Source organism: Meles meles, chromosome 10 (genome assembly GCF_922984935.1).
Source record: "Meles meles chromosome 10, mMelMel3.1 paternal haplotype, whole genome shotgun sequence".
NCBI classification, from domain to species: domain Eukaryota; kingdom Metazoa; phylum Chordata; class Mammalia; order Carnivora; family Mustelidae; genus Meles; species Meles meles.
The window spans coordinates 39,196,935-39,221,111 of NC_060075.1; the positions used below are offsets into that span (position 1 = coordinate 39,196,935).

General features: G+C 37.4%; 1 protein-coding gene across 1 annotated transcript in view; it reads left to right on the plus strand.

Annotated features, from left to right (window-relative positions):
* IMMP2L (inner mitochondrial membrane peptidase subunit 2) overlaps positions 1–17,273 on the plus strand; it is an 869,268-nt gene extending 851,995 nt beyond the window's left edge. The window contains exon 7 of the mRNA XM_046021516.1: positions 16,456–17,273. Within this exon, the coding sequence (XP_045877472.1) occupies positions 16,456–16,575 (120 nt within the window). The 3' untranslated portion in view covers positions 16,576–17,273. The remainder of the gene's footprint in view (positions 1–16,455) is intronic.
* Positions 17,274–24,177: the final 6,904 nt, after the last annotated feature.

Below are 24,177 nucleotides of genomic sequence, written 5' to 3' on the forward strand. Positions count from 1 at the left end.
GAATAAGTTAGATCCCTAGATTATATACAAGACTACATTGCCTTAGTCTCTTGAAGAACAACATTCACCCAATTGCCTGCCAGGTGAATTCTGCTGTAACCTTCTGGGGGAACCTATGGCAGTGACATAGTCCATCATGATACTTAGAGTTTGCTGTCGGGGATCTGATGTGAGAAAGAGCTTGCAGAAACTGAATCAGAGGACAACTTGCATCTGGTCCTGTGAGAACTGTGTAAGTTAGCATGTTTCTTTCTTCACATTGGCTCTTGGATAGCTAAGAACCAAGTGTGGGGCTCTCCACAGCAACTGTCTTCACCCTTGTAGTTACATTTTTATTTAACTTCTTTTGTTCCTGGTTGTTTATTTTGTAAATCTCCTCACATTCTTTTTGAAAGAAGAAATAAAAAAGGATGGGAAGTGGAGAGAGATGGATGCCAACCACCCAGTGAACAGAAGTCACCGTGGCAGAGGAGAGGCTGCATCCACCATAGCAGCAGGACTGGCAGTGGAAATCAGTTACCTTGTTGTCCTGAATTCTCGTATCCAGGCAAACTAGTCTATTCCTGCAGGTGCCTGTCCACTTGTTCTAAATATGGTTTAAAACAGTGTCAACAACAAAGACTTTCACACCTCTCCCCTCATGTATTTACATGAACTGTTTTATCTCTTACGTAAAAATAGGATGTGGGACATCAGCTACTAGAGAGAACACAAGTAAACAATGAGACATCAGTAATGTCATCCAACTACTATGGATTATTGTGGGTACTGAGTTACGATGGATTATTATGGATACTGAGTTGCTAACCAAATGATATTCAAGTATTTCATGACCTGTTTAATCAAGCTGCAAAATAAGGAGTTAGAACACTTCAACTCCAGTGATTTGATTATGTGGTGAAGAGAGTGGTGCATAAACATTAATCCTGGGAAATTAATTCATGAAAATTAGCTGAAGATACCCCTAGGGGCCTGTTTTGTATCTATTTTTGCATAAAATGTTGAACTAACTACTTACTGAAGGTGTCTTGGGGGAACTAGAATGATTATGCATGATTCTGTAGTTATCTAGAGAGAATCATGAAGAGGCCATGAAGTGACCTGAAAATGCATTCTGATTAAAGCTAAGTCTTGAACAGGAAAATTGCTTTGAAATGATTAAAGTTAAAATTGTTGGTAATGAAGGAAAACACTTGTGCTAGAATGAGGACTTTAAAAGAGAGAATCTCATTTTGAGCCTTTTGTAAAGCATATGTCTTTACTTTTTCATTGCAAAATATTGGGTTGTATAAACCTATCACATTGTCTTAATTTGAAATTCAGTGGAGGGCAAGCAAGACTTGGAGAGTGTTACAGATAAAAAGTCTGGCAAGGGATTGTCATGAGTGAAAATCTGCCTTCATGAGAGATTTTTTTTCTTTACAGCCACTGAAATGTACCCACTCAGTGGAGCCTTCCTAAGGGTTGGCCACAGTCTCTGCTTAAGGTACTTGGTTCCTTTGTACATCTGCTTGTCAGGTTGTACACTGATGGCTGTTGAAACATCTGTCCTTCCCACCAGATCATGAGATCCTGGAGGACAGGGATCATCTTTATTGTGTATATTTCCAGCATCTAGCAGAGTGCCCATCCTGCCCAGGACTAAATTTGTAACTCTGATTACAGTTGTCCTCTTTAATAAATATTCACCTTTGCATATATTTAAAGATATTAATATTTTATCTCAAACCTTGGAAGGCAAATGTGTTTCAGACTTCAGACTTCTTAGACTTTGGAAAGGTGATATCAGTGTCTATCAAGAGTGTCTGTAAACAATGTCTATATCATATATAATGTAACACTCCAGCATAGTCTGGGGAAACTTCTATAATCAAGCATATTAATTATGCATCCAAAACATAAAGAGGATATTGTGAAGTTGCAATAATCATAGGGGTACATATATCTTTGCAAACTAATGTTTTCATTTTCTTTGGGTAAATACCCAGAAGTTGAATTTTTGGATCATATAGTATTTCTATTTTTAATTTTTTAAGGCACCTCCATACTTTCCACAATGACTGTACCAATCTACATTACCACCAACAGTGCGTGAAAGTCCTTTTTTCTTTACATCCTCCCCAATACCTGTTATTTCTTAGCAACTTGATTTTAGCTATTTTGGCAGGTAGGAGGTGATAGCTCATTGTGGCTTTGATTTGCCTTCCTCTCATGATAAGTGATGATGAGCATCCTTTTATGTGTCGGCCATCTGGATGTGTTCTTTAGGGAAATGTCCATGTCTGCTGCCCATTTTTAACTTAGATTATTTGTTTTTTTAGGTATTGAGTTGTATAAGCTCTTCATATATTTTGGATACTGACTCTTTGTGGGATATGTCATTTGCAAATATCTTCTTCCAATTCAGTAGGTTGCCTTTTAGTTTTGATGATTGTTTCCTTTGCTGTGCAGAAGCTTTTAATTTTAATGTAGTGTGAATAATTTATTTTTGCTTTTGTTTCCCTTGCCTCAGGAGATACATCGAGGAAAATGTTGCTATAGCCAATGTCAAAGAAATTAGGGCCTATTCTCACGTTAGGATTTCTATGGTCTCAGGTCTCACATTTGGGTCTTTAATCCATTTTGATTCTGGTTTTGCATATGGTGTAAGAAAGGGGCCCAGTTTCAATCTTTTGCATGTAGTTGTCTACTTTTCTCAACACCATTTGCTGGAGAGATTATTTTCCCATTGCATGTTCTTGCCTTCTTTGTCAAAGATTACATTGACCATATAATCATGGGTTTATTTCTGGGCTTTCTATTCTGTTCTGTTGATCTTTGTGTCTACTTTTATGGCAATACCATAGTGTTTTGATTACTAGAGCTTTGTAGTTTATCTTGAAATCTGGGATTGTGATACCTGCAGTTTTGGATTTCTCTTTCAAGATTGCTTTGGCTATTCAGGGTCTTTTGTGGTTCCATACAAAGTTTAGAATTACTTGTTCTTATTCTGGAAAAATGATGTTGGTGTTTTGATAGAGACTGCATTAAATGTATAGATTGCTTTGGGTAGTGTGGACATTTTAACAATATTCTCTAAATCCATCAATGTTTCATAGTTTACAAAGCACAGGTCTTTGACTTCTTTGATTAAGCTTATTCATAGGCATTTTATTGTTTTTGGTGCAATTGTAAATGGGTTTTTTTTCCCCATTTCTCTTTCTACTGTTTAATTATTAGTGTATAGGAGTACAACTGTTTTTCTGTATATTCATTTTTGTATCCTGCAACTTTACCGAATTCATTTATCTGCTTTAGTAGATTTTTGGTGGAGTCTTTTGTGTTTTCTCTGTATAGTATCATGTCATCTGCAAAAGAAAAAAAAAGTTTTACTTCTTCTTGCTAATTTGGAATTTGGATGCCTTTAATTTCTTTTTCTTATCTGATTCTTGTGGCTAGGACTTGCCAGTATTGTGTTGCATAAAAGTGGTGAGAGTGGACATACTTGTCTCATTCTTGACCTTAGGGGAAAAGCTCTGAGGTTTTCACCATTGAGTATAATGTTCACTGTGGGCTTTTCATATGTGGCCTTTATTATAATGAAGTATGTTCCCTGTAGACCTACTTTGCTGAGAGCTTTTAATCATGAATCGATCTTGTACTTTGTCAGATGCCTTTTCTGCATCTATTGAAATGATCATATGGTTTTTATCCTTTCTCTTGTTGACATCATGTGATCATACTGATTGATTTAGCAAATACTGAACCATCCTTGTATTCCAGAAATAAACTGCACTTGTTCATGGTGAATGATTTTTTTTTTAATGCATGTTGGATTTGGTTTGTGAGTATTTTGTTGAGGATTTTTGCATTTATATTCGTCAGAGACCGTGGCCTATAGTTGTTCTTTTTTTATAGTGTCCTTATCTAGTTTTGGTATCAGGGAGAATGCTAGCCTCATAAAATGAATATGAAAGGTTTCCTTCTCTTCTATTATTTGGAATATTTTAAGAAGAATAGGTATTGACCCTTCTTTAAATGTTGCTAGAATTCATTTGTGAACTGTCTGATTCTGGACTTTTGTTTCTTGGGAGTCTTTTGTTTACTGATAGAAAATTTGAAGGGACTGATAAAATTCAATTTCCTCCTCCTTCAGTATTTGGAGTTTATGTTTCTAGGAATGTACCCATTTCTTCTAGGTTGTCCAATTGTTGGCATATAATTTTTTTAAAGATTTTATTTATTTATTTGACACAGAGAGAGAGAGATCATAAGTAGGCAGAGAGGCAAGCAGAGAGGGGGAAGCAGGCTCCCCGCTGTGCAGACAGCCAGATGCGGGGGGGCTCAGTCCCAGGACCCTGAGATCATGACCTGAGCCAAGAGCAGAGGCTTAACCCCTTGAGCCACCCAGGCGCCCCTGACATACAATTTTTCATAATATCTCTTATAATCCTTTGTATTTCTATGGTATAGATCATTATTTCTCCCCTTTCATTTGTCATTTTGTTTGAGTCCTTTCTGTTTTTCCTTTTAATTAGTCTGGGTTAAGTCTATCAATTTTATTGATCTTTTCAAAGAGCCAGATCCTGGTTTTATATCTGTTTTAATCTTTAGTATTTCCTTACTTCTGCAGTTTGGGGTTTTGTTTGTTTTTCTTTTTCCAGATCCTTTGTGTGTAAGGTTAGATTTTTTGAGATTTTTCTTGCTTCTTGAGATAGGCAGATCTATATTGGTATCAACTTTCCTCTGAGAACAGTTCTTGCTGCAATCCAAAGCCTTTATTTAACCTCCATGTTTTTGTGCTTTTTCCAGGTCTTTTCTTGTGTTTGATCTCTAGTTTCATAGCATTGTGGTCAGAAAAGATGCATGATAGGACTTCAGTCTTTTTGAACTTGTTGAGACTTGTTTCGTGGCCTAATATGCGATCTGTTCAAGTGCACAGGGAACATTTTCCAGAAAAGAATATGTATTCTGCTCTCAGGATGGGAATGCTCTGAATATATCTGTCAGATCCATCTAGATCCATCTAGTCTAGTATATTATTCAAAGTCACTGTTTCCTTCTACGTTTTCTTTAGATGATCTGTCTCAATGTCAGTGGGTGTTAAAATCCCCTACTATTGTATTACTATTGATTAGGTGCTTTATGTTAGTTAATAGCTGCTTTATGTATTTGGGTGCCATACTTAAAATTGTTATAACTTCTTAATCAATTGCTCCCTTTATGACTATTTAGTGTTCTTCCTTGTCTCTTAGAATCTTTGTTTTAAAGTCTATTTTGTGATATAAATATTGCAACTCCACTTCTTTTTTTTACTTCCATTTGCATGATAAATACTTTTTTATCCCTTCACTTTGAGTTTGCAGGTGTCTTCAGGTCTGAAATGAGTTTCCTGGTAGGCAAGGTATAGATGGATCTTACTTTTCTTTTTAAATCTGTTCCATCATTCTCTGTCTTTTGATTGGAGTGTTTGGTCCATGTACATTGAAAGTAATTATTGATAGTTATGTACTTATGGCCATTTTGTTACTTGTTTTATGGTTATTTCTCTTGCTCTGTTCCTTTCTTCTCTTGTTCTCTTCTCTCACAGTTTGTGTTCTGCAAGAGGGGACCTACAGCTGCCCCAAACAGAGGCAGGCCGGGTTGGAGGGAGTGGATTAGCATAAGCACGAGGATGGAGGTTTGTGAGCACACTGTTAGCAAACTAGGTGGCAAGTGTTTGCTCTGGTTCCTACAGATACCTGTGTATCTAGGCTGGGGAATGGGGAAGGGAAATGGCTCCTGCCAGCACTTTTCTTTTCTGAGAAATTTCCCAAGGATTTCTACCCCTCCAGCACGTGCTCTGAGATTACTGATCAAATCTCTCTGCTTTATACCTGAGCCATTTTTAAAACTGCTGCTTCTATGCTGTGTCTCTGCAGGCTCTTTGTTGTGCTGTCTCTTAAAAGTCATGGACTCGGTTTCCTCTAGCCTTTCTTGTTCCCCCAGAGCAGAGCCTGCTGATTTTGAAAGTTTTAGGTGTTCAGCCCCCCTTATTTTAAGAACCCATGAAATTTGGCCCCTCTCATTTTCAAAGTTTAATGTTAAAGGAATTTATCTTCCCCATGAGGGTTCTCCATGCCTGGGGTACTTGTTGTGAGAATCTCTTTCTTTCCTTTCCCCAAGGGAGAATGCCTCCCTCTAGTGGACCGTCCCTGCAAGTCTGTTTAGCTCCCAATCATGTCTCTCTTCTTCTATCCTCTTAGATGTGGCCTCCTCTTCACATTTAGCTGTGGAGAGTCTACTCTGCCAGGTCCAGATTGTTTTCTGTGTAATTTACACTGATGGAATTATCTAGTTGCATCAGTGGGAGGTGGGGAGTTTAGGGTCTTCTATTCTGCCATATTCCCCAGAGGCCCTTGGTCCTTTTTTTTTTTCCCCATTTCTTTTTAAGAACCTGATGCTGGGTAGACCAACACCAGGCCTCAGTTCCTTGGGCAAAGAGGAACAAATGGATGAGAACTGGGGTGGCTGGGAAGGACTCTGTGGAAAATCTGGACTAAAGTGGGTTTTATAGGAGGGTCCCAGGGGTGTGAAGAAGGGGATTACAAACAGTATAGCAATCATTAGAAGCAGGAGGGTGAACAAGGCATGTGCTCTTAGGTGTACCTTGAAGAACCCTATAGAACTTCCATAATGAGATATGCAGGTAAATTTGGAAAGATGTGGGTAAAAAGGGCTTTGGATGGCAGAGTGGAAAGCTGACTGGCCTCTTTAAGCTCTGACAAACCAGCCCTTTTTTTAAACAGTGTTCTTCCCAGTTCTAATATTATTGCAGTTTGACTTGACTTTCAAAAGTAATTGTAGGTAATTTAATATTATAGAATAAATATCATCTGACTGCTGCCTTGTTTATGTGGAAATTTTTCTCCTTACACTGCTAAGTAAATTCATTACAGACAGATTTTATTTGCTTATACTGCATATAAAATGTGTTTGTATTTTCTTTTGGAAAATATTTTAATCCAAGGAATTTTTGTGCTTCTTCTCATTTCTCATCCTGATCCTCTTGTGACCCTGGCTCTAGTTCTGAGTATCTTTTTTTAAAGTCTTTGCTCCCATTTACAGTCATCTTCTTCCTTCTTTCCTATGTTTTCCCCTCTATCTTACCTTTAGACTCTTGTACTTTGCTTATCCTTATTTTTGCAAGCTCTTCTTTCAAGAGAAGGTGTCCTGAAGCCAAGACTTGGGAGGGTGCTCCATAAACCTATTGGCCTATGAATAGGGGGTGGTGGGGACCATAGAAACACACACCTGTGCCTCTGGCACCTGAAGAAAAGTCAGTGCTCATGAAGGCTGTGTTTACCACATGCCAACATAACTTCTCAGTGGAGCCAATTCAATCAAAAGTGGGCAATTCACTGCAAATTTAGTCCATGTGCTTCCTTGGCATTGTGTCGATAAAACAAACTAGTTGACTAATAGCACTGATCAATTTTCAGTTAGTAATTTTAGTGTTTCCTAGAGCAGAGGGGAACAGGAATAGGCAAAGAGTGTGTATAATGATCCTCTGGATGCAAAAACAAAAAATTAGAACTCTTGAACTGAACAAGTAAGAGTTTAAACTTTACTAACATTTGGTTTTTATGGAATGCTTTTATATACATATGCAATATATAATTATATAATATATAACCATATATTATCAGTTATATATATAACTAGTTATAGAACATATATATATAAATTCTTAAATATTGAAATGAGTTCTCTAATATTTTTGCTATTAGAGTACACAATCAAAATAGACTATTCTAGATCATTGATTCCTGATCTGTGGGCAACAGAGTTATTGTAAGAGGCCCATTAATATATGTGGAACTATTTTCTCATTCAGCAGACACTGAAAACACAATGATCTGCTAAAGGATTATAATGATTTATATGATTCTGTTGTATTCTAAAATTTACCATAAAGGTGGATTCCTTATGCCTAAAAATGTTGTGAGTGCATTGAAGAGGAGATACAGTTAAACATGGGACACAAAAAAGCATAGGGAAGAGTCAAGTCCCAGTAAAATACTACATTGGTTGGTCAGAGTAATCTAACCTATTGAGAAAATTTTAGTCATACTTTATAGATACTACAGTTCTGTTCTAGATTGCTGCAATAAAGTGAATATTATAATAAAGCATGTTAAATGAATTTTTTGGTTTTTCAGTGCATATAAAAGTTAGGTTTCCATTATACTGTATTAAGTTTGGTTTTTTAGGTACAACATTATTGCAATGTACATACTTCAGCCTTTTTTGAAGATTTTTTTAATGAATCATAACCTGAGCTTTCAAAAAGTCATATTTTTTTGTTGGTAGAGGGTCTTGCCTCAGTGTTGATGGCTGGCTGGTGGTTGTTGAAGATTTGGATTGGCTGTTGAAGTTACTTAAAATAAGACAACAATGAAGGTTGTCACATCAATATACTCTTATTTTCATGAACAATTTCTCTGTAGTATGTAGTGGTATTTGATAGCATTTTCAAAGCTTGATGCCCGACACTGACTTCTTCTCTCTAGCTATGAAAAAGCTAGCTGGCATCGTCTTCCAATAGAAGACTGTTTCATCTACCTGAAAAATCTGTTCATTAGGGTAGCCACCTTCATTAATGATCTCAGATACATTTTCTGGGTAATTTGTTGCTTTACTTTTTTTTTTTTTTTTTTTTTTTTTTTTGCTTTAGGGATATGTGGGATATATCCTTAGGGATATATTTTTTCCTTAAACCTCATGAACCAACCCTGCTAAGTCAAACTTTTCTTGTGCAGCTTCCTCACCTTTCTGCCTTCATAGAACTGAAGGGAGTGAAGGCCTTGGTCTGGCTTTGGCTTAACAGAATACTGTGGCTGGTTTGAGCTTGGATCCAGACCACTAGAACTTTATCCACATTAGCAGTAAGGCTGTTTCACTTTTCGTATCATTTGTGTGTTCATGGGAGTAGGTTTTTGAAATTTCTTTTAATTTTTTTCATTCACACCTTGGCCTTTTGGTGCAAGAAGCTTAGCTTTTGGCCTAACTTGGCTTTTGACATGCTTCCTCACTAAGTTTAAGGATTTATAGTTTGGATTCCCAGCGAGAGACCTGTGACTCTTACTTTTATGTGAACACTTAGAGGCCATTTTTGGGTTATTAACTGGCCTACTTTTGATATTGCTATGTTTCAGGGAATAGGGAGGTCTGCAGAAAGGGAAAGAGTTGTTGGAACAGCCAGCCCATTAGAGCCGTCACAACACACCCAACGTCTATTTATTTGGCACCTTATACAGGCAGTTTGTAGAGCTCTAAAGCAATTACAGTAGTAATATCAAAGATCACAGATCACTATAACAAATAGAGAAGTTTGTCATATTTTGATAATGCTTCCATTATTTCATGGACACGAGTGAGCAAATGCAGTTGGAAAATGGTGCTGATTGACTTGCTCTGCGCAGTGTTGCAGCCAAGCTTAATAAAACTAGGTATGCCTACACGTGCTTAAGCATCTCTCTTTTTAATAACAAGTGCTCTTTTTTCTTCAACATGTTTCTTTGTTTCCCTATTTTGAATGAGTATTGGCACATCTTAGGGAACTAGCTTCCAGCCCAGTATTACCTTTTTTTCATCTCTTAGTATGCATATCATAGACTGCATGGCTTGAGCAATAGAAAATTTCTCACAGTACTGAAGACTAGAAGTCCAAGGTCAAGTGTCAGCAAGTTTTGTTTCTTCTGAAGCTTCTCTCTTTGACTTAAAAATGGTCAATATTTTGCAGTGTCCCTACCTTACCCCTGTTGTTTCTTTTTTTTTTTTTTTTTTTTTTTAAAGATTTATTTATTTGACAAGTAGGCAGAGAGACAGGCAGAGAGAGAGAGAGAGAGAGAGAGAGAGGAGGAAGCACGTTGTATACCTAATAAATGTTTGGAATAAAAGAATCCTAGGCTTTAGTAAAATGAAGGTTGATCTTTTTAAAAAAATTGAATCACCAAGCAAGCAAGCAAATATATTGGGAGGAGTCCTGGCAAATCAACCATAGGAGAAAAGTTAAACAACTTGGAACAGCAAATAAAGGCTTGAGGAACAACCAAGTAGCAGCTATCAAATCTAAAAAGGGTTATTGTGGAGAGGATGGAGACCAGCTGTCCTATAGTTCCACTGAGCCCAAACAAAAACAAAAATAGATAAAAAGTTCACTATGACAGACCATTAGATCTAGGTTCCTGGCAGTTAACATGGTTGAAATGGTTACTTAGCATGTTCCAGAATATATTCAAAGGATTCTTTAAAGTCCGTTAAGCTTGCTTTTTCTGGGTGTGATGCTAAGTGGAAAATTCAGATCCTGAATTCCCAATGAGGTTAATTAGAATCACTAAGGGGAGAGGGGGTGTAAAACCATAGGCTCCCTTTCAATTAAGTGCTAGGAAATGGTTTCTAGGATATACTGGTGAGAATAAAAGCAAGGTGCAAAAGTGAATGTAGTATTCTACCTTTGGTATGAGGGAAAAAAAAAGGGAAATAAAAATATTCTAATGAAAACAGTTCATCTTTTAGAGGTGTGGTAGTGGATGGGAATGCAATTTGTGTGTATTTCTTATAATAGATTGCCACAAATATAGTGGCTTAAAACAACCTTTATTTTACAGTTCTGGAGGCCATGAGTCCAATATGTATCTCTTTGGGCTAAAATCAAAGTATCAGCAAGGCTGTATTTATTCTGAAAGCTCTAGGGGATAATTTGTTTTCCTTGCTAGTTTCTAGAGGGCACCTGCATTCCTTGGCTCATGGCCCTTTCCTTCATCTTCAAAATCCAGCCATATAACATCTCTGTCTGACTCTAACCCTTCTGCCTAGCTCATCTACATTTATGGATTCTTGTGATTATATTTGGGTTCATGGAATGTTACAGGGTAGTCTCATTATCTTGGTATCAACGGATCGATCAGCAACCTTAAGTCCATCTGTAACCTTAATGCTCTTTGCTCTGTAGTACTGCATATTCATACCTTCCAGAGATTAAGATATGGACATGTTTGGAGTGTGTGTTAGATGGGACATTCTGCCTACCTTACCTTTTAAGAGTAATTTTGACCTTTGAACCATGCAAATGTTTATGTATTCAAATAACATTTAACCAAAAGGGATAGCAAAAGCACACTAAAATCGAATACAAATGGAAACAAACCAAACAGTACTTAATACAGCTACACTGTGGAGGACAAAAAGGACAAATTCCAATAAATATAACCCTTAAAATGAGATGTATTTTAAGGATTAAAATAGTTGCAAAGAAACCTTGATTTTTTTACTCAGTAAATTTGTGGTTGGGAACCAGAGAGCTGACTTTAGAAGAAGGGAGAGAGAAATTTGGAATGGGGGAAGGTGAGGGAAAACCCTGAGGTTTTAGGTATTTTATTTTTCTTCTCTGACACCTTAGAGCAATGAGTACATATAGTAGCAGGCTCTGGTTTCTAAACAGTATTTCCGGGTAAAACCAAGCCTTCTTTATATGATGTCTGATTCCAGGCTAAACAGGTATAAAGTACAAGGAGGCCTGCAACATGGAGTGGTACCAAGAAGTAAGGAAGTTCTTGGGGACTGACGGAGACCTGTCCAATGTTAACCAAGAAGAAATATTTGATATTGATTGAAAGAGGGATTTGGGATTGGAAGAGGAATCAATTTAGAGAAGAATGATGGCTAATAAATATAAAAGGAAAAATAAATTTGGAAACTCCTGTTGTAATCATCAATGTGCTAATTCAGGGAGGATCATCAATGAATGTTAAAATCAGATGGTTTAGAAACTAGCTTCCTTGAGAAATAATAAAATGACTAGATGAAATGTTGATATAGGACAGTTACATATTTCAAGATATCATCCCACAGATTATAATTAGTTACTAATTCAAAAAAGAGAATGATTTGTTTACAGAGGAGAAATCTGGGCAGTATCACCTTAATCAAGTGATCAAACTTCATATCCTAAGAATGGGACAAACAGATATTTTGTGCCTTCTGCCATGACAGAATAGGAAGAATGCATTATCAAGTACATTGTGTTCTTGCCAAGAATATTTAACTTGAATCTTTTCAGGAGGGGAAAAAATCAAGCAATTATAAATGTAGGACATCTTACAAGGCAACAGGCCTGAACAAAAACAATGACAATTATGATGCAATTTTTGATCCTTAAGAATTTTTAAAAAACAGCTATAAAAGACATTATTGGGGCAATTGGAAAATTCTGAATATTGGCTACACATTAATATTGTATCGTTAAGAACTGGCAATGTGTTTATGTAGGAAAGACTTCTGAGGAGACAGGTAAATTCAGAGAATCAGCAAATTTCAAATGCTTCAGTACAAAAAGTATATGTACACAGACAGGCATACAAGGAGAAAGTAACAAATGCAAAAAAAAATATAAGTAACTAGTTTGATTTTCAAAGTAATAGTTCTTTGTTGGGCCCCTGGGCTTCTTGATAGCCATTGGACTTGTGTTCCAAGATGATGTGAAGTTTGCTTTAAAAAAAAAAAGTGTTTCTAGTTATGTTTTTAGAGTCCCTCACCTGATATCTAGTTCTTTGACTCTCCATGCAATGTGATTTCTCGAATGCATATGCTAGTAAATAGTACTTCAATGAAAGCTATCTTGTATGTTAATCTCTATGGAGCTCCAATTGATAGGAAAAACATTTGAAAATAAAAAGTAGACCCATAGCATAAACCTAACCAAAGAAGTAAAGGACCTGTACTCGAGGAACTACAGAACACTCATGAAAGAAATTGAAGAAGACACAAAAAGATGGAAGACCGTTCCATGCTCTTGGATTGGAAGAATAAACATTGTTAAAATGTCTATACTGCCTAGAGCAATCCATACTTTTAATGCCATTCCGATCAAAATTCCACTGATATTTTTCAAAGAGCTGGAGCAAATAATCCTAAAATTTGTATGGAGCCAGAAGAGACCCCGAATTGCTAAGGAAATGTTGAAAAACAAAAACAAAACTGGCGGCATCACGTTACCCGATTTCAAGCTTTACTACAAAACTGTGATCACCAAGACAGCGTGGTACTGGCATAAAAACAGACACATAGACCAGTGGAACAGAGTAGACAGCCCAGATATGGACCCTCAACTCTATGGTCAAATAATCTTCGACAAAACAGGAAAAAATATTCAATGGAAAAAAGACAGTCTCTTCAATAAATGGTGCTGGGAAAACTGGACAGCGATATGTAGAAGAATGAAACTCGACCATTCTCTTACACCATACACAAAGATAAACTCGAAATGGATAAAAGACCTCAACGTGAGACAGGAATCTATCAGAATCCTAGAGGAGAACATAGGCAGTAACCTCTTCGATATCAGCCACAGCAACTTCTTTCAAGATATGTCTCCAAAGGCCAAGGAAACAAAAGCAAAAATGAACTTTTGGGACTTCATCAAGATCAAAAGATTCTGCACAGCAAAGGAAACAGTCAACAAAACAAAGAGGCAACCCACAGAATGGGAGAAGATATTTGCAAGTGACAGTACAGACAAAAGGTTGATATCCAGGATCTATAAAGAACTTCTCAAACTCAACACACACAAAACAGATAATCATATCAAAAAATGGGCAGAAGATATGAACAGACACTTCTCCAATGAAGACATACAAATGGCTATCAGACACATGAAAAAATGTTCATCATCACTAGCCATCAGGGAGATTCAAATTAAAACAACATTGAGATACCATCTAACACCAGTTAGAATGGCCAAAATTAGCAAGACAGGAAACAACGTGTGTTGGAGAGGATGTGGAGAAAGGGGAACCCTCTTACACTGTTGGTGGGAATGCAAGTTAGTGCAGCCACTTTGGAGAACAGTGTGGAGATTCCTGAAGAAATTAAAAATAGAGCTTCCCTATGACCCTGCAATTGGACTGCTGGGTATTTACCCCAAAGATACAGATGTAGTGAAAAGAAGGGCCATTTGTACCCCAATGTTTATTGCTGCAATGGCTACGGTCGCCAAACTGTGGAAAGAACCAAGATGCCCTTCAACGGATGAATGGATAAGGAAGATATGGTCCATATACACAATGGAGTATTATGCCTCCATCAGAAAGGACGAATACCCAACTTTTGTAGCAACATGGACGGGACTGGAAGAGATTATGCTGAGCGAAATAAGTCAAGCAGAGAGAGTCAAGTATCATATGGTCTCACTTATTTGTGGAGCATAACAAATAACAGGAAGGACATGGGGAGATGGAGAGGAGAGGGAGTTGAGGGAAATTGGAAGGGGAGATGAACCATGAGAGACTATGGACTCTGAAAAACAACCAGAGGGTTATGAAGGGGCAGCAGGGGGGTGGGGGGGTGGGAGTTTGAGGAACCAGGTGGTGGGTAATAGGGAGGGCACGTACTGCATGGAGCACTGGGTGTGATGCCAAAACAATGAACACTGTTATGCTGTAAATAAACAAAAATAAATATTAAAAAAAGAAAAAAAAAGTGGACCCATAGTATCGGGTTTATAGCTAGCACTACATAAATGTGTGCTAAGTGTACTTTAAGTTTTTTAACTACTATTAAAATATTACCCAATAGTAACAACAATAGCATCAACAACAAAAGACACAGATTTCCAGACCTTGCTTCACTGCAGGGTGATCTGAGAATAGGGCCTTCCTGGATCTGCCTTTTAAACAGGTTTGCCTGCATTCTTCTGCCCACTGCAGCTGATGGCCCTAGGGAGCCCTACTATGTCACAAGGGCTCCTTCCTTCTCGGGGTTCAGCCTTCAGTGCTTCCCTCTAGTGACCTCCTCTTAAACCAGGCACATATCTGATGATGGGGGTTCTTTGCCATCTGTCGTCTTTATACTTGATTCCTATCCTCCAATGCCGGCTTTCCCTTAGTTTTCCATCTCCCTCTGTGATCACTAGTTCCATGTTGCTCCATGTAGTTTCCAAGGAAGGCCTTTAGTCTCACTTTAATCTAACTTTTGCTGCTCAGCCAGTAGATGGGACTTTTCATAAAAAATATTTTTTTCATATCTCTGACTTATCCACATAATAAAGTCCCCCTAAAATACTGGTAACTCCAAAGGAGATTCTGAGAATGTAAACCAGATTTATGCTCCCTGGGTGTATGCAAACTGAGGATGGGGGTTAATGTTGCAGACCCTGGGTTTGGACAGCTCAGCCCTGAAGCCAGCCTCCACCAACTAACTGGTTGCTGTAGGACTTTTGGCAAGTTCTTTAACCAATACTAGTTTTCTCAAATGCAAAATGGGTCTAATAGCTACCTCCAATGGTTGTGAGGATTTAAAGGCATTCAGGTACATAAATCACCTACAAAAGTACCATATAAATGTTTACTTCTTTTTTTTAAAGATTTTATTTATTTATTTGACAGAGATCACAGGTAGGCAGAGAGGCAGGCAGAGAGAGAGAGAGGAAGGGAAGCAGGCTCCCCGCTGAGCAGAGAGCCTGATGCAGGGCTTGATCCCAAGACCCTGGGATCATGACCTGAGCCGAAGGCAGAGGCTTCAACGCATGGAGCCACCCAGGCGCCCCAATGTTTACTATTTTTAATCATTATCTTTCCAAGGAACTTCAGACCTGGATCAAATTCTGTCTTTGAGATATTAATTCTGATAAAATAATTTCTTGCATCATCACTAGCCATCAGGGAGATTCAAATTAAAACCACATTGAGATACCACCTTACACCAGTTAGAATGGCCAAAATTAGCAAGACAGGAAAAAACATGTGTTGGAGAAGATGTGGGGAAAGGGGGAACCCTCTTACACTGTTGGTGGGAATGCAAGTTAGTGCAGCCACTTTGGAGAACAGTGTGGAGATTCCTGAAGAAATTAAAAATAGAGCTTCCCTATGACCCTGCAATTGCACTGCTGGGTATTTACCCCAAAGATACAGATGTAGTGAAAAGAAGGGCCATCTGTACCCCAATGTTTATTGCAACAATGGCTACGGTCGCCAAACTGTGGAAAGAACCAAGATGCCCTTCAACGGATGAATGGATAAGGAAGATATGGTCCATATACACAATGGAGTATTATGCCTCCATCAGAAAGGACGAATACCCAACTTTTGTAGCAACATGGACGGGACTGGAAGAGATTATGCTGAGCGAAATAAGTCAAGCAGAGAGAGTCAAGTATCATATGGTCTCACTTATTTGTGGAGCATAACAAATAACAGGGAGGACATGGGGAGATGGAGAGGAGAGGGAGTTGAGGGAAATTGGAAGGGGAGATGAACCATGAGAGACTATGGACTCTGAAAAACAACCAGAGGGTTTTGAAGGGGCGGGGGGGGTGGGAGGGTGAGGAACCAGGTGGTGGGTAATAGGGAGGGCACGTAGTGCAGGACTGTTATGCTGTAAATAAACAAACAAAAAAAAAATAATTTCTTGCTTTCTTTGTGTCTCTCATGGGTTCAGGTTTCCCTAGGACTTCTACATGCCCATGCTACACATATCCTGTGGCCTCCAGAGCGCTGGCAGAAACTGGAATCTGTTCTTCCTCCAGAGCGCTTGCTAGTTCAGAGAGAAGAGGAATGATGGCATGAAACTCCCTCAGCTGCTGGCACTGGCAGGCCAAAACCACCCATTACAGAAGGGATGGAGAGGAGGAACAATCAGAAGGGCAAAGTTTGTTTCAAATGAAATGATCCGCATTATTAAAAAGTGTTAAATTATTACATAGTATTAAATAGCAACTGATTTTGTGTTTAATTGTAATACCCTATTGTAATACCCTATTGCTCAATGCCAAAAAATTACAGACCTTTGGGAATAGGAAAACTTTATTCCCATGTCTTACAGGGAATTTGTTATGTGTACTTAGTCTTTCAATTGTTGGGTTTTAATTTTGGTGCTTGCTGCTGAGAGAATATGAAAATTAATATTTGATGAAAGTAATTCAGTAATGTCATTTACTCTTTAGAACATGAAGAAACATATAGTGAGGGAATTATATTGTAATTGACAGTATGTACGAGGCAGTGACTGCTGGTTAAGAACAGTAAACTGTGATATAAAAATAAAACTGATTTGCTCAGGTACTGTTTTGGGTATTAATCATTTAACCTGTACCTCCCTTAATTAGAAATGTTTTATTTTATTTGGAAGCAAGGAAGTAAAGCAAGGAGAACCAATTCTATCAATATTTCCATACAATTAAAGCTTTCTTATTAGCCCTTTTAAATAAAAACTTCTGAGTGATCTCTTGCCTGTTTACATCCATGAATAAACCTATTCATCCGTATTCTGTATCAGTGTTCATCTGTATCAGTATCAGTCACTATTTGGTAAAATGTTCCGAGTGAAATGAAAAAAATTATTCCTGTTTGACCAACTTTTTTTCCTCCCAATGATTTACCTCTGTAAATACTGAAATCACCAATTGCAAAGTGGGGTGATAATGGCGTAATAGATCCTCTAACTGCAGAGGTAAGACAGTAAATTCCTCCATATGAGTCTATATTTATTCTTGCAAATGTGGATGCAAGCTTCTGTAGTGGTCAGGAATGCAAAGAGTAAGGGTAAAAAAAAAATATGCGTATTAACAGCAGCTGTTACTGACAATTCTTCAGCATCATAGCACATTCAACAAATACCAGTAAGTACTTATGTACAATCAAAAGTATTGTTTTTAAAAGGAGATCTGCTTAAAATCTTTTGTTGGACCCTTATCAATTCCATTTCTCTCTTTTCCCCAACTTCTTTTTCATTCTGGCCTTTTAACTCCCATTTACTAAATAGTCATTACCATTTCAAGGCTTGTAACTTTTGTCTCTTGGCAAAGGGCATCCCTTGGGATTATATGTAAAATATTGAGTGCATAAGGGCAATGACCCTTTAGTTGCTAGAAAATAGGGAATTCTGGGGCCCACAGAAGAGGGGTGTGGAGGTGATACTGAGGACAGGCAGGGTAGAGCAAATGGAGCAGTTCTGGGAATAGCTGCTGTTTATTACCACCTGGTGAGGAATTTGTATTTTAATAGTTCAGCAAACTGGTTATCATCCTTGCTGCCTCACTCACTACCTCTATGATTCCTATTAATTCAAGATTGTAAATCTTCAGAGAGAAGATAAATGCTCTTTATTTGATTTCATATTCTCTAGCCATCTAACATATCACCAGCAGAGTTAATACTTGATGATGTCGAACAACTCAGCTTCTAAGTTACCTCCTCAAAAATGCAACTCTAGGCAGACTTAATCACTGTTATCCAGTCTATACTTTTATAAGAGCATCAGTCACCTAATATTAACCAATGCAGAAAGAGTTCTTCACCAGCTGCCACCCCCAGGACACAGCAGGAGTCAAGAGACCAAGAAACCCAGTCTTTCTGTGGAAAAGGCCTGTTATCTTATCTTGAAATTAAACACACATCTTAGGACTGACTAATCTTCTTCACAGACCTCAGAGCACAGGCATTAATCTTTGTATTCTTTGCCACATTCCAAAGTGCCAGTATCTCCCAGACAGAAGCCTATATGCATGTCTGGTGCTTTTTTTGTTTTGTATTTTTGTGGTTGCTGCCCAGAGGACACTTCTGGATCACCTAGCTGTAGTAACAATCTGAAAGAGAGTTCTTACCTGGCTACACCCCAGGACACAACACAGATAGCAGACTGAAACATACCACCTTCTTTTGGTAAAGAGGCCTATTTGCTTGTCCTAGACTTTGGCCTGAGGGGCACATATATGGTCTGATACAGACCTAGGGGCCTAAAGATGTAGGGATGCCAGGGAGAGAAGTCAGTGCACACCGTCTTAGCACTCTCCCTCACTCCAGGTTTCCAGCACCTCCCAGAAAGGAATTTCTGTACTTGTCTCCTGCTCCACTTTTTTTTTTAATGACACTCGGGACAGGTCTACATTATCTAGCTGTTGTGGCAAGACTATACTTGTGGTCCCACAGAACTGTACACATTTGCGTACTTCCAAAGCTGCTACCTAAGGGTTTGTCTTCCAAAAAGCCTGAATCTAGGTGCTAAGAATCCCCCACCCCCACCCCAGGAGCCATGATAGGTCTTGGCATACCTTCAAATACTGGGACCCACCAGAAATAAAGTAATTTGCTTGGCTAATCACAAAGAGCTAGAGAAGGATAGAATGGTAAGGTTCATCTCCTAAACAAGGTCACTCCTTCAAGATTGGGAGGGACGACAGCTAATGCATAGAAACCAACAGAGAGGCATGAATATGAAGAAATAGGAATGTGTGCCCAAGAAAAAATAAATAAAACCTCATAAAAAGTCCTTAAAGACAAAGATAGAAATGATTTACCTATTAAAATTTCAAAATAACAGTCACACAGATGCTCACTGAACTCAGGAGAATGCATGAACAACTGAAGATTCAGTAAAAAGAAAATATAATGAAGTACCACATAGAATCACAGAGTTGAAGAAACCAATAAGTAACCTAAAAAAATAAACTAGAGAGATGCAACAGCTGACTAGGTAACACAGCAGAAAGAATTAAGGAAATCAAAGCCAAGGTCATGGAACTCATCCAGTAAGAGGAAAAATAACAAAGAAAAAAAAAAAAAAAGAAGAGCTAGTTTAAGGGACAACATCCAGTGGAATAATACTCATGTTAGAGGAGTCCTAGAAAGAGAAGAGAGAGATGGGAAGAAAACTTATTTGAGGAATTAATGCCTGAAAATTTCCTAAGCCGTGGAAGGAAACAGAATTCTGGATCTAGGAATCTCAGAGTTCCAAAGAGACTCTCACCAAGACACAGTGTAATTAAAATGTCAAAGATGAGGAGAACATCTTACAGGCAGCAAGAAAAAGCAACTTACTGCATACAAGGAACTCCATAAAACCATCGGATTTTTCAGCAGAAACTTTGAATATATCATCTCCCTCCCTGCAAAGTGTTGAAAGAAAAATACTTCAATCAAGAATACTCTACCTGGCAAAGTTATCATACAGAATTGAAGGGGAGAGAGTTTGACAGTCAAGCAACAACTAAAGGAGTTGATCATGACTAAACCAGACTTACAAGAAATTCTAAAAGGACTCCTTCAAGCTGAAACAAAAGGTTACTCATTAGTAATGGGAAAATGTGAAAGTACAAATCCCATGGGTAAAGGTAAATATACAATAAAATTCAGGGGTCGTGGCCTGTCTCAGTAGGAAGGGTATGCAACTCTTAATCTTGGAGTCATGAATTTGAGCCCCCATTCAGTGTAGAAATACTTAAATAATATATATATAAATAGATAGATATCGATATAGATATCTATATAAATATACAGAATAATATTAGAAAACAAGAGAGATTAATCACATAAAGCTATATGAAGGTTAAAAGACAATATTACAGCTATAGTTATTATTAATTATTTAAAGAATACAAAAGATAAAAATGCAAAATGATGTAAAATATGACATCAAAACCATAAAACCTGGGAGGGAAAAGTAAAATCTGGGGCATTAGAGTATGTTTACACTTAAGTTATTATCAACTTAAAATAGACTATTACAAATATAAGTTGTTATATATAAGCCTCATGGTAAACACAAAGCCAAAACCTATAGTACATATACCAAAGATAAAGGGAAAGGAAATAAAGTATACCACTAAAGAAAGTCATAAAATCACAAATGAAGGGAACAAGAGAAGAAAGGAACAAAGGAATTATAAAACATACGGAAAACAGAATGTCATCAAGGACTTGCCTACCAGTAATTACTTTAAATTTAAATGAATTAAATTCTCCACAAAAGACAGAGTAGCTTAATATATTTTTTTTAACATATTTATTTGAGAGAGAGAAACAGAGTGAGCAAGTGTTAGGGGGGAAGGGCAGAAGGAAAGGGGAGAGAGAGTCCAAACAGACTCTGCACTGAGCATGGAGCCAATGGAGGCTGAATCTCTTGATCCTAAGATCATGACCTGAGCCAAAACCAACAGTCCAATGCTCAACCGACTATGCCACCCAGGCACCCCTGGAGTTTCTTTCTTTCTTTTTTTTTCAGCCCTATTTATAGGCCACTAAGAAGAGATTCACTTCAGATTTAAGGGGACACACACAAAGTCAAGGAATGGAAAAATGTATTTCAGGCATATGGAAATCAAGAGAAAGCCAGGGTTCCTATACATAGGAATTCCAAAATACATTAAAAGGATCATACACCATGATCACACAGCATTGCAAAACTGGTTTAACATGTGCAAATCAATGTAATACATGACATTAATGAAATGAAGGATTAAAATCATATGATCATTTCAACAGATACAGAAAAGATACTGGATAAAATTCAATATCCATTTATAATAAAAACTCTCAACAAAGTGGGCATAAAGTAAATATGTATCAGCCTAATAAAGGCCATATATGAGAAGCCCAAGGTAATATCATACTCATTGGTGAAAAGATAAAGCTTTTCATCTAAGATCAGGAACAAGACAAGGATGCCAATCCTTGTTCCATTTTTTTCAATATAGTATTAGAAGTTTTAGCCAGAGCAATTAGTCAAGAAAAATAAATATAGGGCATCTAAATCAGAATGGAAGAAATTGTCACTCTTCACAGATTATATGTTATTATATATATGGAAAATCCTAAGGACTGCACCAGAAAGCTTTTAGAATTAATCTGTAAGTTCAGTAAAGTTGCAGGATATAAAAATCAATATACAGAAATTCATTGTGTTTCTATACACTAATAATGAACTATCAGATAAATTTGTTTAATCCCATTTACAGTTGTATCAAAAAAGGATAAAGTATCTAGGAATAAATTTACACAAAATTATGAAAGCTCTAAACATTAAAAACTGTAAGACACTAATGAGAAAAAATGAAGACAGAAATAAATGGAAAGATACTCCATGCTCATAGATGGGAAGTATTGATATTATTAAAATGTTCATGCTACCCAAAATAATCTATATACTCAAGAGTTCCTGTCAAAATTCCAATGGTACTCTTCACAGAAATAGAACCAATAATCCTAAAATTTGTATGGAACCACAAAATACCTGCTTCCCCTACCCAGCCAAAAGCAATATTTAGGAAGGAGAACATAGCTAGGAGTATCATGTTCCTTGATTCAAACTATACTACAGAGTTTTAGTAACCAAACCACAATAGTATTGATACCAAAACAGACACAAAGATCAATGGAACGGAACAGAGAGCCCAGAACTAAACATACACATAAATAGTCAACTACTTTATAACAAAGAATCCAAGAATATAAAACAAGGAAAGGCCAGTCTCTTTAAGAAATGGTGTTGGGAAAAGTGGATAGTCACATGCAAGAAAAGTAAACTGGACCACTATCTTATACCGTGCACAAAAGTTAACTCAAAATAGGTAAAAGTCTTAAACATAAGATCTAAAATTATTAAACAAGAAGAAAACATAGGCAATAAGCTCCTGATGTCTAGTACTGGTGATGGTATTTTGGATTTGGCACCAAATGAAGAAGCAGTAAAAGCAAAAATAAACAAGTGGGACCACAGCAAAGAAAAAGCCATCAACAAAGTAAAAAGGCAACCTGTTGAATGAGAGCATACATTTGAAATATATATATATATATATATTTAATATCCAAAATAGATAAAGAATTTATATACCTTAACAGCAAAACAAAGCAAAACCTGAAAATAATTAAAAAATGGGCAGAGGATCTGAAAAGACATTTTTCTAAAGAAGACATAGCGATGGCAAACACACATGAAAAGATGCTCAACATCACTAATTATCAGGGAAATGCAAATCAAAACCACAATAAGATGTTACCTCATAGCTGTTAGGATGCCTAGGATCAAAAACACAGGAAATAAAAGTGTTGATGGGGATGTAGAGAAAAGAAATCCTATGCACTAATGGTAGGAATGTCAACTGGTGCAGCCACGGTGGAAAACAGCATGGATGTTCCTCCAAAAATTATAAATAGAACTACCACAGGATCTAGCAAATCCACTTCTGGGAATTTGTTGGATGAAAATGAAAGCATTACTTTGAAAAGATGTAAGCCCACCCATGTTCATTAAAGCATTGTTTGCAGTAGCCAAGACATGGATACAACCTAAATGTCCATGAAAGTCAAGTGGGTAAAGAAAATATGTTGTATATATCCAATGGAATATTATTCAACCATAAAAAGAAGGAAATATCACTGTTTTTGACCACATGGATGGACCCTGACTGAATTATGCAAAGTGAAATATGTCAGAGAACAACAAATACAGTATCTCTCTTATACGTGCAATCTAAAAACAAAACCAAAATTAGCCCACAGATACAGAGAAAAGGTTAATGGGTTGGCAGGACATGGGGATGGGCAAAATGGGTGAAGGGAGGTCCAAAGTAGAAATTTCCAGTTAAAAAATAAATTACAGGGGGGCGCCTGGGTGGCTTAGTGGGTTAAAGCCTCTGCCTTCGGCTCAGGTCATGATCTCAGGGTCCTGGGATCGAGCCCCACATTGGGCTCTCCGCTCCACGGGGAGCCTGCTTCCTCCTCTCTCTCTGCCTGCCTCTCTGCCTAGTTGTGATTTCTCTCTGTCAAATAAGTAAAATATTTAAAAAAATTACAGGGATATAATGTATAGCATGGTGACTATAGTTAGTAACACTATATGGTATGTTTGAAAGTTTCTTCAGAGAACATATCTTAAAAGTTCTTGTCACAGGAAAAACATTTTAATTTTGTAGCAATGGACTTTAACTAGATTTACTATAGTGACCATTTCATAACGTATATAAATACTGAATTATGTTGCCCATCTGGAATTAAGACATCATTATATGTCAATTATACCTCAAGTTTTAAAGAAAAGGCCATTTGAAGATATCTGTATCAGCAGTTTGGGTCTTCATTCCTTGATATCCTTGATATCCTCTCTCCTCTCCCACTAAAGCCAAGAGGCAGAAGTGACCTAAAACAAATTTTCCAGCAAGAGCCACCCTTCCATACTACCCATTATCTTTCCTAAAGCCATAAGAATAAACCTCTGTTAACACTGTCTATTTTAAAAGTCAGAAATTTCTTGAGAAACTCTCTCACAATGGCTTTTGAACTTTTTTTTTTTTTAATTTGACTGGGGGAGCAACAGTGGGAGAGGAAGAAGCACGCTCCCCACTGAGCTGTGAGCCCCCATGCGGCACTGATCTCAGGACCCTGGGAT